The sequence below is a fragment of the Schistocerca nitens genome, chromosome 4 (genome assembly GCF_023898315.1).
Source record: "Schistocerca nitens isolate TAMUIC-IGC-003100 chromosome 4, iqSchNite1.1, whole genome shotgun sequence".
Taxonomy (NCBI): domain Eukaryota; kingdom Metazoa; phylum Arthropoda; class Insecta; order Orthoptera; family Acrididae; genus Schistocerca; species Schistocerca nitens.
The window spans coordinates 649994141-650007497 of record NC_064617.1 but is presented as its reverse complement, the minus strand read 5'-3'; the positions used below and the strand labels follow the sequence as shown (position 1 = coordinate 650007497).

Below are 13357 nucleotides of genomic sequence, written 5' to 3'. Positions count from 1 at the left end.
TGCAGGTACATCATCACGACGCTGTGCGGCGAAGAGCGGTGCTACTGCCCGCCCGTGGTGGTGGCGGCCGTCTTCTGGGTCGGCTACTTCAACTCGGCGCTGAACCCGCTCATCTACGCCTACTTCAACCGCGACTTCCGCGCCGCCTTCAAGCTGACACTGCAGGCGTGCTGCATGTGGCTGCTGCTGGGCCACGGCCACCTCGCCTGTCTGCGCTCGCGGGGGCGGACCAGGGGGCGGCGCGCCCACGCCGCCCCCGGCAACGGCGCCGCGGCCGGCGACAGCAACGGCTCCTCCGACGGCCTGCCCAACCACCAGCAGCTGCGCGGCGCCGCCACCACCGAAGTCAGCATCAACAACGTCCAATCGGAGGACGTCATCTGAGGCGACACCGGCGGGGACGCACGTCGTGCCACTGCCACGGAACCCACAAGTCGTCCGGAGCGGCTATAACAAAAATACTCAGGCGGTACACTCAGTTAAACTACCGGTTCTGTGACTGATTCAGCCACTTTCAGAAAGAGAACCTCGTAAACAGAACTTCCCGTGTGATATTCCCGTCAGCACCAACTCAATACAACTTCGAAATATTCATTGCATACAAACGACCCTAGAGGTTTGTTCATAATACAAATTACCGCAATAGTTGTGCAAAAGTTTTATTATTGAAATTATACGCAACCCTGTTACTGGGTCCCAGCTCCACCTTCAGGTGCAGCTGTAAATTGAAAATGAAACCGTATGACGGAGCAGTCAAACGCATGACTGGCTAACAGTAGTAAAAAAACAAATATGGTCACAAATCTGTAAGCTACTATAACAAACGTAAAATCAGTACAATGTGTACATGTCCAAGTTAAGTCAAATGGCCACACATCTGACATACATGGTTCATCAGAGGGAGTATGGAAAAGTGAACACGATGAAACCAGATTTCAAATGTGTCTGAAGGAAGTCAGTCATATGCTGCAAGCGCCGGCGACGGCATAGAGCTGTATAAACGCAAATAGAGCCGAATCTGATTCTATATGAAACGCCAGGAGCATCAGACAAGCGCTAAAACTAAGTCATTAATAGCTACACTTTCGAAAGGCTAACCGATGATAAGTTTGGTCTACCACAATTGTAACTATTTATTAACTGCTCAGGTATATAGTTCCATTTTTAATTTGTTATTCTACCTGCAGATGGCGCAGAGACCCCGAATCGGCACTGTGCATAATTCCAGTAATAAACATTTTGTACAACTGTAGCATTTGTTTGAATTATGAACAATATCCATAACCGTTGTAGATGTCCCACTAACATAAATTTATATTTCTAGAGCTTTGGCTTCAATTTTGTGCCACTCCATGAGTCTCAAATAACTTCATCAGCCACACGCATGACAGTAATTGCATGCAGATCAAACTGTAGATTCAGTTAATGAACTTCAACTAATGTCAATGGTTTAATCCGAGGAAAGAAGGGAACCAAATTAGATGAAACCGTTGATATTTTGGCTTCATCTGCCCTCAGCCTAGTATCTGTGGTTTCATGAGACCCATTCCTAAACTAATGCCTCCAATTTATTTTCATGATAAATGCAACAAGTACAGGAAGCAGAAGAGCAGCAAGAGCAATTAACGAGAACAAGATTTCAGCTAGATATTGACATTTTGACATAGTTTCGAGTGCCAGTATACACTTTTTCCAATAACGAACCAAAGCCGTGATATCGCGTCCGTAAAAACCTGAACCAATGAAGCTAGCCACTGTCTTGGCGGGCGACAGTGGATGTCGTTGAACAATCTAGACAAACTTGTGACGAATTCTGTACACGCAAAGCCGTTGTTTGGATGGCGGTATCTTGTTGCAAGTTAAAACTGGTCTCCATTCCTGGCTCAACTCTGGAATTTCGGGTTTTCTACGCGGTCAATGTCATCTTATGGCAGCCTTGTGCTGTAGTCTCAAGGATTCCTAAGAGAAGCACATTCTGCCGACCGCTAACGGCTTGGATTTTCAGTTTTCCTGCGGACAGCTGTGTTCCGAACGTTTCTTCTGTTGGAGGATTCTCATGTCGTCAATCCATGGATTGTGTTTTGGATTTCGGCCAGTAGTCGTGCTACCACGTCTCATTTTCCGTCCTTATGGTGTAAGAAAATTGTTATCTTCATCCCTGTATTGGTCCCGAAGATTCTGACCAATTTGCACGCAGTGACCTTTCTCTGTCCTGTGTAAACATGTGCAAGATCCATCTAGCATACACACTGTGTTAATTAAGATTACGTAGCATCTTCTCGAAGGCATAGCAGCCGATATTCAGCTGTACACACAATTCCTTCTTCGTAATCCAGCGATCATCACGGATGAGTTTATCGAAAATCTGTTCATGATGACGAATGGCTGCTGATCAGAATCAATCGGGGTCTAGCTTGTGCATTTGATTTTCACTTCTGAAACGCAGTATCCACCGCCTCAGATTATTAACATTTACTATATTGTCCCCACTTTACTCAAATAAGCGTCGATGTATTGCACTTGGCACAGTTTATACAGCACATTACAAGTTCAATGAGACATAAATGTTTGAGTATTTCGTCCATAAAGGCCTAAATCATGAGACGTTGGACTATTGATAATATAAATAAAACAGTTTACTGCGTCTATCACTTATTTATTTTTCCACTACGCTTTTCAACAGTTCACACCATTACGTTCGGTTGCAGTTACATTGCTGATGTTACAGCACTGGTACCTTTCTATAGCAACAGACCAAGGGCAAGGCAGGTTATGCTGCGTCTTTTGAATGCAAGCAGAGTCGAAAATCTACTGCATACTCTTACTCGTGGCATGTTCTCTTCACTGTACATTTATTTATACTGTCACTGCAAACATGTTTTGTTATATCATCTTTGAGTGACAGTGAAAATAAATGTACAGTCAAGAACAGTTACCCATGCTGTTTAGCGCCCGAAAACCTCAAACTACACACAAGAACAGTTGCCGTATGTTGCAGTATGCAGTATTTTTTCAACGCTACTTCCGTTCAAATGATGAAAGGTAGCCCGACTTGCATTTGGTCTGCTGCAATGAGAAGGCGTCTGTGCTCTTCACGAACACCAACAATGTAACTACATAATACTCCTCCTGGAGATGAGGGTGTAAACCATCGGAACGCCTCGAGGAAAAATAAATAAGTGACTGACGCCCGTATACAGTTTTGTATACATATATGTTCTTATACCTCACTAGGTGAGATACGAGGACCATTCTGGAGTGCCCCCTTGCTGCTGTTACCTCTCGCGGGACGTCGAAAGAACTATATATTAGCAGGAAAATTCAAAAATTCTTTCTACACCAATATAGCTCAGACACTTAGCCAACACAGAAAAAAAAATCGGAGGCGTTCCTTTCGGAATGGCTCTTGTGACCGTCGTAGGCTACCATGAAATTTGTGGTCTCAGCAGTTACTAACTACATGCAGAAAGAAAATAGTATCTTCCGTTTGTCGCACCATAGGAATCATGCAGCAGATGCCACAAATATCAGTGTCTGAAACTCTTAACGTAGTGGTCTCAGTGGTGGTGCAAGCAGAAATGACGTCAGACAGCTGCAGCTTTGTGGCGTAAGCAATAGGAAGTGTCCTCAAACAACTTCGTGTTCAGCGGAGCTCTGGGAGTTAACACAGAAAGTGATGTCATCATCTTGAAATACTGTAATAACATATGAATAACTATCATAATATTTGTACACAATATGACCTATTTTCAGGATCAGTGAAAGAAATGTTGTGGTTCTAATTTTGTCATTCAAGTCTGAAATTGCGTTTGATGAAGTATAACGAACCTTTACAGATTTACAGTGGCTTTGGTGACTACACATAATCGTCTAGTATATACCATTCGTACAACATACGGAGACTTTAACAGAACTCTGCTTCATGTTCATCGCTCACTATTCGTCGCTGAAGGACTCTAATAATGAAAATCCCTAAAAGGCATTCCGAATGTAATAATGTAATAGTGAATTTTGAGTGTGTACTCCAGCAGGTATAATGTGGTTTCACACTTACGCTACAGTATTGTTTCAAAGGAACAAGGTAGTCCTTGAAAAACCAAGACGTTTTAAATGCGTTTTAAAATTTTGTATAAAATTATGCGAACTAAAGAAAATAAGACCTTAGGTCTCACTCAGCTTAAAAGCCCTTCAACGGACTGATGATTATTTTATGGCTCATAAAAGGTCATTGTTTTAAGAAAGTCTGTCGTACAAACAAGCATATTTTTCGCAACGTATCCACCGCTTTTCTTCCGTGCATTTAGTGAGGCTAAAAGTACTGACGACCATTAACAGATCGTCCTATCTACAAATTCACACAGCTTGATTTTCCTCAAATTTTAAGAGCGAATCCGGAATCGACCTTTATGCGAAGTGCAAATTCCATAGAAGGAAAGAGAGATCAGACCTACTCATAAATGTTATGAAGTACTCAAAAGGTACAGGATGATTGTCAAATGTAAATTTATAGTAACATCTGGCTTTTGTTGTTATTTTTAAATGAATTCACTGCCATTGTACTTGCGACTGTTTCTTTCCCTCTTTGTCCTACTTACAGATACTGGGACACGTGAAATAGGAACTCATTGAAAATTCAGTCACCAATTCCCGGAACCCGTTCCATAAATTTTATTGGACGCAAAAAGTTCGAATTACGCAGTGGTAATAAGAATTATAAATTTTCATTATAACCTGCTATGTCGAATCTGTTTTGTCTTTACTCTCGCCCTCAAAGAGAATGCATTAGCGCAACATTGGCAATAACAACGTAGGAAAAACTCATTTGGTAACAAAACCTTTACACTGTGGAACTGTTTATGAAGGAGCGACTACAGAATATTTATTCAGTAGCTACTTTCTCTTTTTAAATCGAAAGTGCTTCCAAGTTTTTACTGCAGCTGTGAATTCTATCATCATTAACAAGGAAAGCACTGTCAACGGAACCAGTCACTTTATACATATCCATTAGGGGCAGAATATTTCCTTAACCTCTGCGATCATCTTCCTCGGCCAAGAAAAACGAAACGCTTTGCAAATCCGTACCTATCTAAGAAATAATACGATAGTAATTATATGCATTTTTCCCTAAAGTGGCAGGGCAAAGTTCTGTCAGAAGTTCTGTACTTCCGTGATAAAGGGATACTTGGGGCTTTGTGTATTCCATAAAGAACAATAAATGCTTAATGAGCCTGTCACCAATAGAGATATTTAATAGAGGAACATTTTACGCCGAGTGAATCAAAATAGAAAAATATGTACACGATTTTTTAGATTGAATGGATATGTAAATATAGTATGGTGTATAAATTAAGACGCATGGTAAAGTGGTGTCTAATTATTTCTGAACTTTATTTTTGGATCACGTACAATTAATGCAGTACAATCAATAATAAGTGTGAAAGTTGTTGTAATCAAGCAATCGTCAATTGCTGCGGTAAGCGTAACTAAATGCTAGAACGTAATCCACTGTAATTTAAAACGGGTTTAAAGAGAATGAAATAATAAATGTTCCAAAGATGTTGAGTTTATATGTCTCTATATCTCCTCTGAGTTTATATAAAAGCGTAATTTTCATTAATGTAAGAGATGTTCTTTATTTTTTATCAGAGGATTTACGACTTTTCAAACGTTCCCTGTATTATTGCAGTATATCAATTCATCGTACGAGGAGCTCAAATTTACTTTATAAGCATTATGTGTCACAGAGATTTCGCAAATAGTACCACACAGATACAGAAACACATGTTCCATACCACTTAGAAACAAAGTAATACAATTCTTCGGTGTAATTTTGGTGTTTCTTTTAACATGGCAAAATCATCTGACCAAAATGTTTTCCCCACCCTTTCCCACTGCTTCAGTATTAGTGATTAGGTGTTTGATTCTTACGATTCGTGTACTGAAGAGCAACGGCCAGTTGACGCTGCTTGTCAGTTGTAACCAAAGTCCAAATTCTAAGTGTAAAAGGAGTTCCTGAAACTAAATGTTCTTTCTCCCGATACTCTGTGCAATAGAAAATTTCATATTCTTCTACTAATGTTCTTCGTATACGTGTAAAGGTGTGTATTTTTTTCTGTAATTTTAATAACTTCAGCGGTGTTAGAATCATACAAAACCTTAAGAACTATTCTTGTACCTAAACGGTGTATTCCCTTCTTTCATCTCATGTTTAGTACAGCCTTGTATTTTAATTCTCGTTTCATACATGTCCATAATTATGTAAAGTATGACAGTTTCACCGTCACTACTCAGAAACACAATTGCTGTAAGTTTTGTGTACTGTCTGTAATCTGGCCTAAGTTCTGTTTTATGTCATTTAGATGTTAGAAACCAGAAAAATCACTGTTTCTTCCCAGTAAATGTTTTATTGAACAATAAAATATATAAATGACGACTAGCATTTTATTAAAAAAACTTACATCCCTGATATTCCTTGACTCAGTAGTTATAATTTCAGAGCACCAAACAACGAAATGATGGCAAAACATGTTAATAGCACACATTTTTGAGTTAACTGATCAAATACGCAGACAATGCGACGGTATATAGCGTATGCCATTATTTAAACTACATCGCAAGCAGTTGCATGAATTGTACATGACACCTTCTTTTTCTTTCCTTTCTATACGTGAAAATATTTCAAGTCAGCCATAATTATCTACATTACTCCCAAACATACTTAGACACGTTTGAGACTTTTTATAAGTTTACAACACGACCACTGGGGCGTGCTACATTACGACGATGATATTGCGTCTCTGAACTCTATTAATTTAAAAACACATATTCCAATGTCTGATGATTTAAGAAAGCGGATAATGGCAAATTCGATTACCAGTTGTTACTGTTGGCAGATCATGAATTTTACGGTGTATTCCTGAAAGCATTACTCATAGCGAACACTTCTAAATACGCAAGGGCTAGCGTTAGTCCACACACCACCATACGACATCGATCTTTTCACTCAGAAACTATCAAGTAAACAAATGCAGCATGGATAATCACATTCAAGCGAATTAACCATTTCGTTCGAATAGTGTCCGAACCGTATCTCTGGGAACGGAACCTAGGACTGTATCCCGCTAGACTGATAAGCTAAGTGCTCGTGGCTCAACCATAACTATCAGAATTTATTCAAAACACTGTTAGAGGGCAGCAAATACTTAGTAATTCTACTTCGGCAAAACCAGAAGTAGCTGTAAAATAACATTGCGAAGAAGCAGGTCGATCAGTTTACTACTGAATGTTCATATAATGAGAAATATTTCGACATCTGAGGATATAGGATCCACACCTATCCCCATACCTCAAAAAATAATTTTCGACTGGAAATGTATAGCGACATAAAGTTTCAGTGTGAAGTTGATCACTTATGAAGGGCCTCAGTAGACAGAAAAGACAAAACAGAACTTTAATACGTACTGTTAAATTGACAAGCTTCTAAAATATTCACCATGAGTAGTTAAACCACATAAAATAATGTCCTTACAGGTAAAGCGTCCGTGACATTGTTAGAAAATTCTTTACATTATAACCATGAAAATATTGGTAGAGAAAGATAAAAATAAAACTGTTAGCCTTAAGGGCCTGTGACAAACAACAGCAAATCACTTAATTAACAGGCACGTATTAATGCACCATTTCTATGTTTATACGTCCATAAAAACGAATTATTTCATCTGTAATGCAGATGAGTGGATACCACATTGCTTAGTCCATCACTAGAATATCATCAGAGTAAACGAAAGTTAAATTGTTAGGTGGGAACTAAGGAAAATAATCTCAACATATTTAAAATGGATTCACAAAATAGATAAACTAAAAGTAATAGGTAATAAACTGAGAGATAGAAAAAGTAAATACAGAGAGGCTGTATTAGCATTCTGGCATGCATTCTACAGATTCAGTTACATGAATAAAGATATACCTCAAAATCCGATATGTTGAAATATGCACCTTTTGTGGTGCGGATTTTTATCACACTTTTTCCTTGTAGTCGTGGGTACTCTGCAATTTTTTATAGTAGCTTAACAAAAAATATAAACACGTCACATGAAACTGAAGCGTCGCATCGTCACTCAGACTCATTATGATTGTGTTAATAAACAAACGGCCATCATGTTACCTTCTGACGATGCCGCAGCCAGCTATGCAGAGCAGTCACGTAAGGAGCTGTTGCGTGCAGCATGGATCAGTGCACCTATCAGTGGAAGGTTCGTTAATTGTTGAACATGTGTGTTGTGACATCACAGATCTCCACTTACCCTCCTTCTTGCTCGATCCGATATAGCGGTGACATCTCGTCGCAGATTGGCACCTCGTGAACACGGAGAGGGAACAGCGATCCGTATCACCTCAAAACAAAACTCACACTGGGGCGTCATGAGGTTAACAATCAAACGCAAGTCTTGACGTAATTTGAGATACAGTATAGTTCGGCCAGCCACCTACTGCCATTTTCCACACACTAAATAAATCTGTCCTCTAATCAGCCATTACTGATAATTCACTAACAACTAACAGGGGAAATCCTCAACCAGTTTCTTATATTACACACCAAGACAAGCATAACATGACGATATCGTTCCTACAATATTATTCATTTACATATTTATTTTCTTTCATGTATCGAGAGTACAATTAATATTCTCCAAACGATGAAGTACAATATAATTTTCGCTATAAAATTTCTCTAACTCAACAGAATGTGGACACACTGTACACCAAGTTCTAAATGGCCCCAAGTAATAATGCAAAAACTTCTTATTTTCGACCTTTGCCAATGAAGGTTTGAAACGTGATAGTATCATAATGGATTTCACCAAAACGGTTATATCTTGCTTTCCTTGTCATTGCTGTCTTGTCTATCTGCTTGAAGGTCATTTGGTTTCCTTCTTTGGCGGTTAATTCAGTTTGTGAAGGAAAATTAATCATCTCATAGAAAATATTGTTAAGTTCTTTTCCATGTAAAACTGTGCAAGACGGCAGATCAGTAGTATCATGCACCAAATTATTCATCACATCTTCAAAGTCAGCTACCTTATTAATCGAGCTCTTGTATTTTTTTTCTGCAGTATGCTCAGAACAATCGTTCCAGTTCGTGTATTGTACATTTAGCAGGTTTTGACACAGGCCTGTACAATGATGTATATCTACATCCACATCGATATTCTGCAAGCACGTGGCAGACGGTAGCACCGTACCACTACTCGTCATTTCCTTTCCTGTTCCACTCGTAAACAGAACAGGGAAAAACGACTATCTACATGCCTCCGAATGAGCCCTAATATGTCGTACCTTATATTCGTGGTCCTTACGTGCAATGTTTGTTGCAGACAATGAAATAGGTCTGCATTCAGTTCGCGTTCTCTAAATTTTCTGAATACTATCCCTCGTAAAGAACATCTCCTTACCTTGAGAGATTCGAGTTTGATTTTCCAAAGCATCTCCAAAACACTTGCTTGTTATTCGAACGTAATAGTAACAGATCTAGCAGCCCTCCTCTGAATTGCTTCGATGTCTTTCTTTGTCCAATCCTAAACACTCTCACGAATAAGTCGCATTAACGTCCTATTCATGTTCTCTTTTACAGGTGAACGACACTTTCCTAGAATTCTCCCAACCAGCCGAAGTCCACCATTTGCCCTTCCTACCACAATTCACACAGGCTAGTTCCATTTCATATCGCGTTGCAACGTCATACCCAGATATTTAAACGACATGACTGGGTCAAGCAGGACACTAATAACGATGTATCCGAGTATTACGGATTTCTTTTTCCTGCTCGTTAGCATTAATTTACATTTTTATACATTTCGCTGCCATTCATCACGCCAACTATAAACTTTGTCTAAGCCGTATCCTCCTCCATTCACTAAGTCATCTTGTACCCTCCTACAGTCACTCAAATTCGACAGCTTACCGTACACTACACCACCATCAGAAAACAACTGCAGATTGCTGCCCACGCTACCCGTCCAATCATTTATGTATATGATGTATGAAAGCAGTCCTATCACGCTTCCGTGGGGAACTCCTGACGATACACTTGTATCTGATGAACACTCACCGTCGAGAACAACATACCATGTTCTGTAACTTACGAAGTCTTGGAGTCACTTAGATATTTGTGAACCTGTTCCATATGCTACTGCCTTCTTTAACAGCCTGTATCAGAGCACTGTGTCAAAAGCACTCCGTCTTCAGGCCACGAATGGCCTGCCGGGACCATCAGACCGCCGCGTCATCCTCGGTGGAGGATGCGGATAGGAGGGATGTGTGATCAGCACACCGCTCTCCCGGTCGTAAAATGGTATTCTTGACCTCAGCCGCTACTATTCGATCGAGTAGCTCCTCAATTGTCATCACGAGGTTGAGTGCACCCCGAAAAATGGCAACGGGGCATGGCGGCCCGGATGGTCACCCACCCAACTGCCGACCACGCCCGACAGCGCTTAAGTTCGGTGATCTCACGGGAACCGGTGTATCCACTGCGGCAAGGCCGTTGCCATTGTGTCAAAAAGCATTCCAAAAATCTAGAAATATGAAATCTGCCTGCTGCCATTCATCCATAGTTCGTAGTATATCATGTGAGAAAAGGGCATGCTGAATTTGACACAAACGATGCTTTCTAAAACCATGATGATTCGTGGGCATAAGCTTCTCAGCCTCAAGAAAATTTATTGTATCCAAGTTGAGGATATGTCCAAGGATTCTGCAGCAGACTGATGCCATGGATATTGGTCTGTAATTTTAAGGATCCGTTGGTTTGCCCTCCTTATACACAGGGCCCTCAGCACTTCTTTCCACTCGCTTGCGCCTGTGTGAGATAATCACGATAAATGCACGCTAAGTAAGGGACCAAAGCCTGTGAGTACTCTTTTAATAACCGAATTGAGATTCCATCCGCACCTGGTGATTTATTTGTTTTCACCTCCTTCAGGTGTTTCTCTACGCCAGGGATGACTATTACTGTTTCGTCCATACGGGAGTCTGTTTGGTGTTCAAACAATGGTGTGGTTGTACGCTTCTCCGGCGTGAACGATTTCTTGAACGTGAAACGTAAAACTTCGGCTTTCGTTTTGCTGTATTCGACTGCCACACCAGACTAGTGAACAAGTGACTTGTTGGAAGCCTTAGACCCACTTAGCGATTTTACATAGGACTAGAATTTTCTCGGGTTCTCGGTTAGATCTTACGCTAAGATATGGCGATGGTAGTAGTTGTATGCTTCGCACATGGATCTTTTTACAGAAGGACGAATCTTTCGTAAATGGTTTACAGACACTGGAACGAAACTTTCGTCTTTTATCTGACAAAACACTTTGTGGCTGAATGGTATTCGGCAAATGCTCTCCTTTCAACTTTCTAACAATGATCTTACAGTTAGGTTCTCTCAGTAGCGAAAAAATTTTAAAATAGCCCACAACTAGTACGATTTGTGAGAAACTTTCATGAGATTTTGGAAGGGGGCGAAAAGATGCAAACCAGTGATTTCACCTGTTGTATGTGGTAGAATATTGTTCATGAATCCTTTATGGAGCGTTGTAGACACTTTGGTACACTGACAAAAGTCACATTCTTTCACAGTTCTACATACTCACTGAGACATATTATCATCACTTGTTTTTAAACTTGCTGTAAATTTTTATTTGGGCCAAAATTTTTAAATGTTATTGATATACTAGAGAAGCTCATGGACAACATGTTTTGGATTGCAAATTCTCCAAGGTTTTGCATTTAAGTCGCTTCCTCGGTACAAGACATCATTATGAATTAAGTAATATTGTCGATTTGTAATCTCGGTTCCTTCTGGATAAATTGTCTTCATCATTTTTAATAACCCGTCTGCATGTTGCTCTGCTTCGATATTACATAAAAATCAATAATTTTTTTTACTCTTCTTCGTCACCTATCACGAAATTAAACTTGATTTCTTTTATATATAATGTTTCGGTCAAAACATATTCCAAATGCAGCGAAAGATGTGACAAAGCATCATATTCCATATTTGTTTCACCTATTCTTGAAGGTCGAGGTACCATCTAGAAATACTGTACAGTCAAGAAGGAAAGGCATTATGATCGGTGCCTACGATAGTATGCCGTCCGAGCAGAGAACAGCTGAAGCCTTCAAAGCCTTAACGATCGCAAGTGCTTCACGTCCAGTGATAGTGTATTTCCTTTCCCATGCTGACAAAACTCAACTGGTGAACAAGGCCATGCGATATTATTCCTGATCGTCTTTATTGACAATTTTGTATTAATAGACATAAAGTCCAAATTCAGTGGCATCCATACCAAAGTCAAATGGTCCATTAAGGTCCGTGGGGTAATGTCATGAAATGGTTCTTGCCGATCAGCCCCCTCGTCCAAACCGAATTCTTCTTTATTAATGCCAGTAGTGCAGGTTACGACAAGCACTGTTCCTTTAGAAACTGGCAGTATTTCAAAAATCGAGGCACGGCTGCAGTTGTCTGTCATCAGTTGGTCATTAGTTGGTACGAGAAGACCTTGAACTACTTCAAATTACTTCTGAATTGAGTCTCTTCTGACAAGATAACTTGTCCCAACACTGGTATCCTCCTCCTTGCGAAATCCGGTTTTTGCAGATTGAATGTGATTCCAACTGTTTTAAATGGATCCAAAACTTTATGTACCGCGCCTATGTCCTCTTCCGATGATGTATGTGCCATCAAAACATCACTGAAATACATTACTGCAGCCTTTAAAGATTCTTCTCCAAAAATCTCATGTTGATGAAATACAGATATACATTCATCAACAGGTATTTACGATGAATGCACTTGGAATGCTACAGTTGCCTGTTACAGTGTACCAGTGTAGGAAAAATACGTTTTTATACCCTCTGTTATACCGTGGCCGCACAGCATTCGCCATGTGGCCACTCTATACACAATTTAACCACACGGTGAATCCTGTCTTTACAGGTTCTTGATGTATGGAGACTGGCTATGCACTGACAGCGCTATTCACTATTACTGATAGCATGGGAAAAGCGTCATAGATCGCTCTATGTGCTCTAACCTTGCTCACAAACATCGCACCCTTCAGTGATATTACTTTTGATATACGAAACGGACGACTTTTCTTATTCCCTAGCTTTTCGATTTATACAACAGCCTACCTTTACTTGTGAGAGGTAGAAACAATGGATGTTGGGAACAATAAGCTGAATCTTAATTAAACTTATAGAAGCATTTTTACTCTGTAGTGTAAATCAGTGCAAGATTTTGCTTTAAGTTCATCTCTCATTAAGGTATTCCAGCATTTTCTCACATAACTTGCTCAATTTATTC

At 40.0% G+C, this 13357-nt stretch overlaps 1 protein-coding gene across 1 annotated transcript in view; it reads left to right on the top strand.

Moving 5' to 3' along the window:
• LOC126252484 (octopamine receptor beta-1R-like) overlaps nt 1-12996 on the top strand; it is a 401200-nt gene extending 388204 nt beyond the window's left edge. Inside the window, exons 4-5 of the mRNA XM_049953379.1 lie at nt 6-259; nt 12989-12996. Coding sequence (XP_049809336.1) covers nt 6-259; nt 12989-12996 — 262 coding nt within the window. The remainder of the gene's footprint in view (nt 1-5; nt 260-12988) is intronic.
• The last annotated feature ends 361 nt before the right edge of the window (nt 12997-13357 follow it).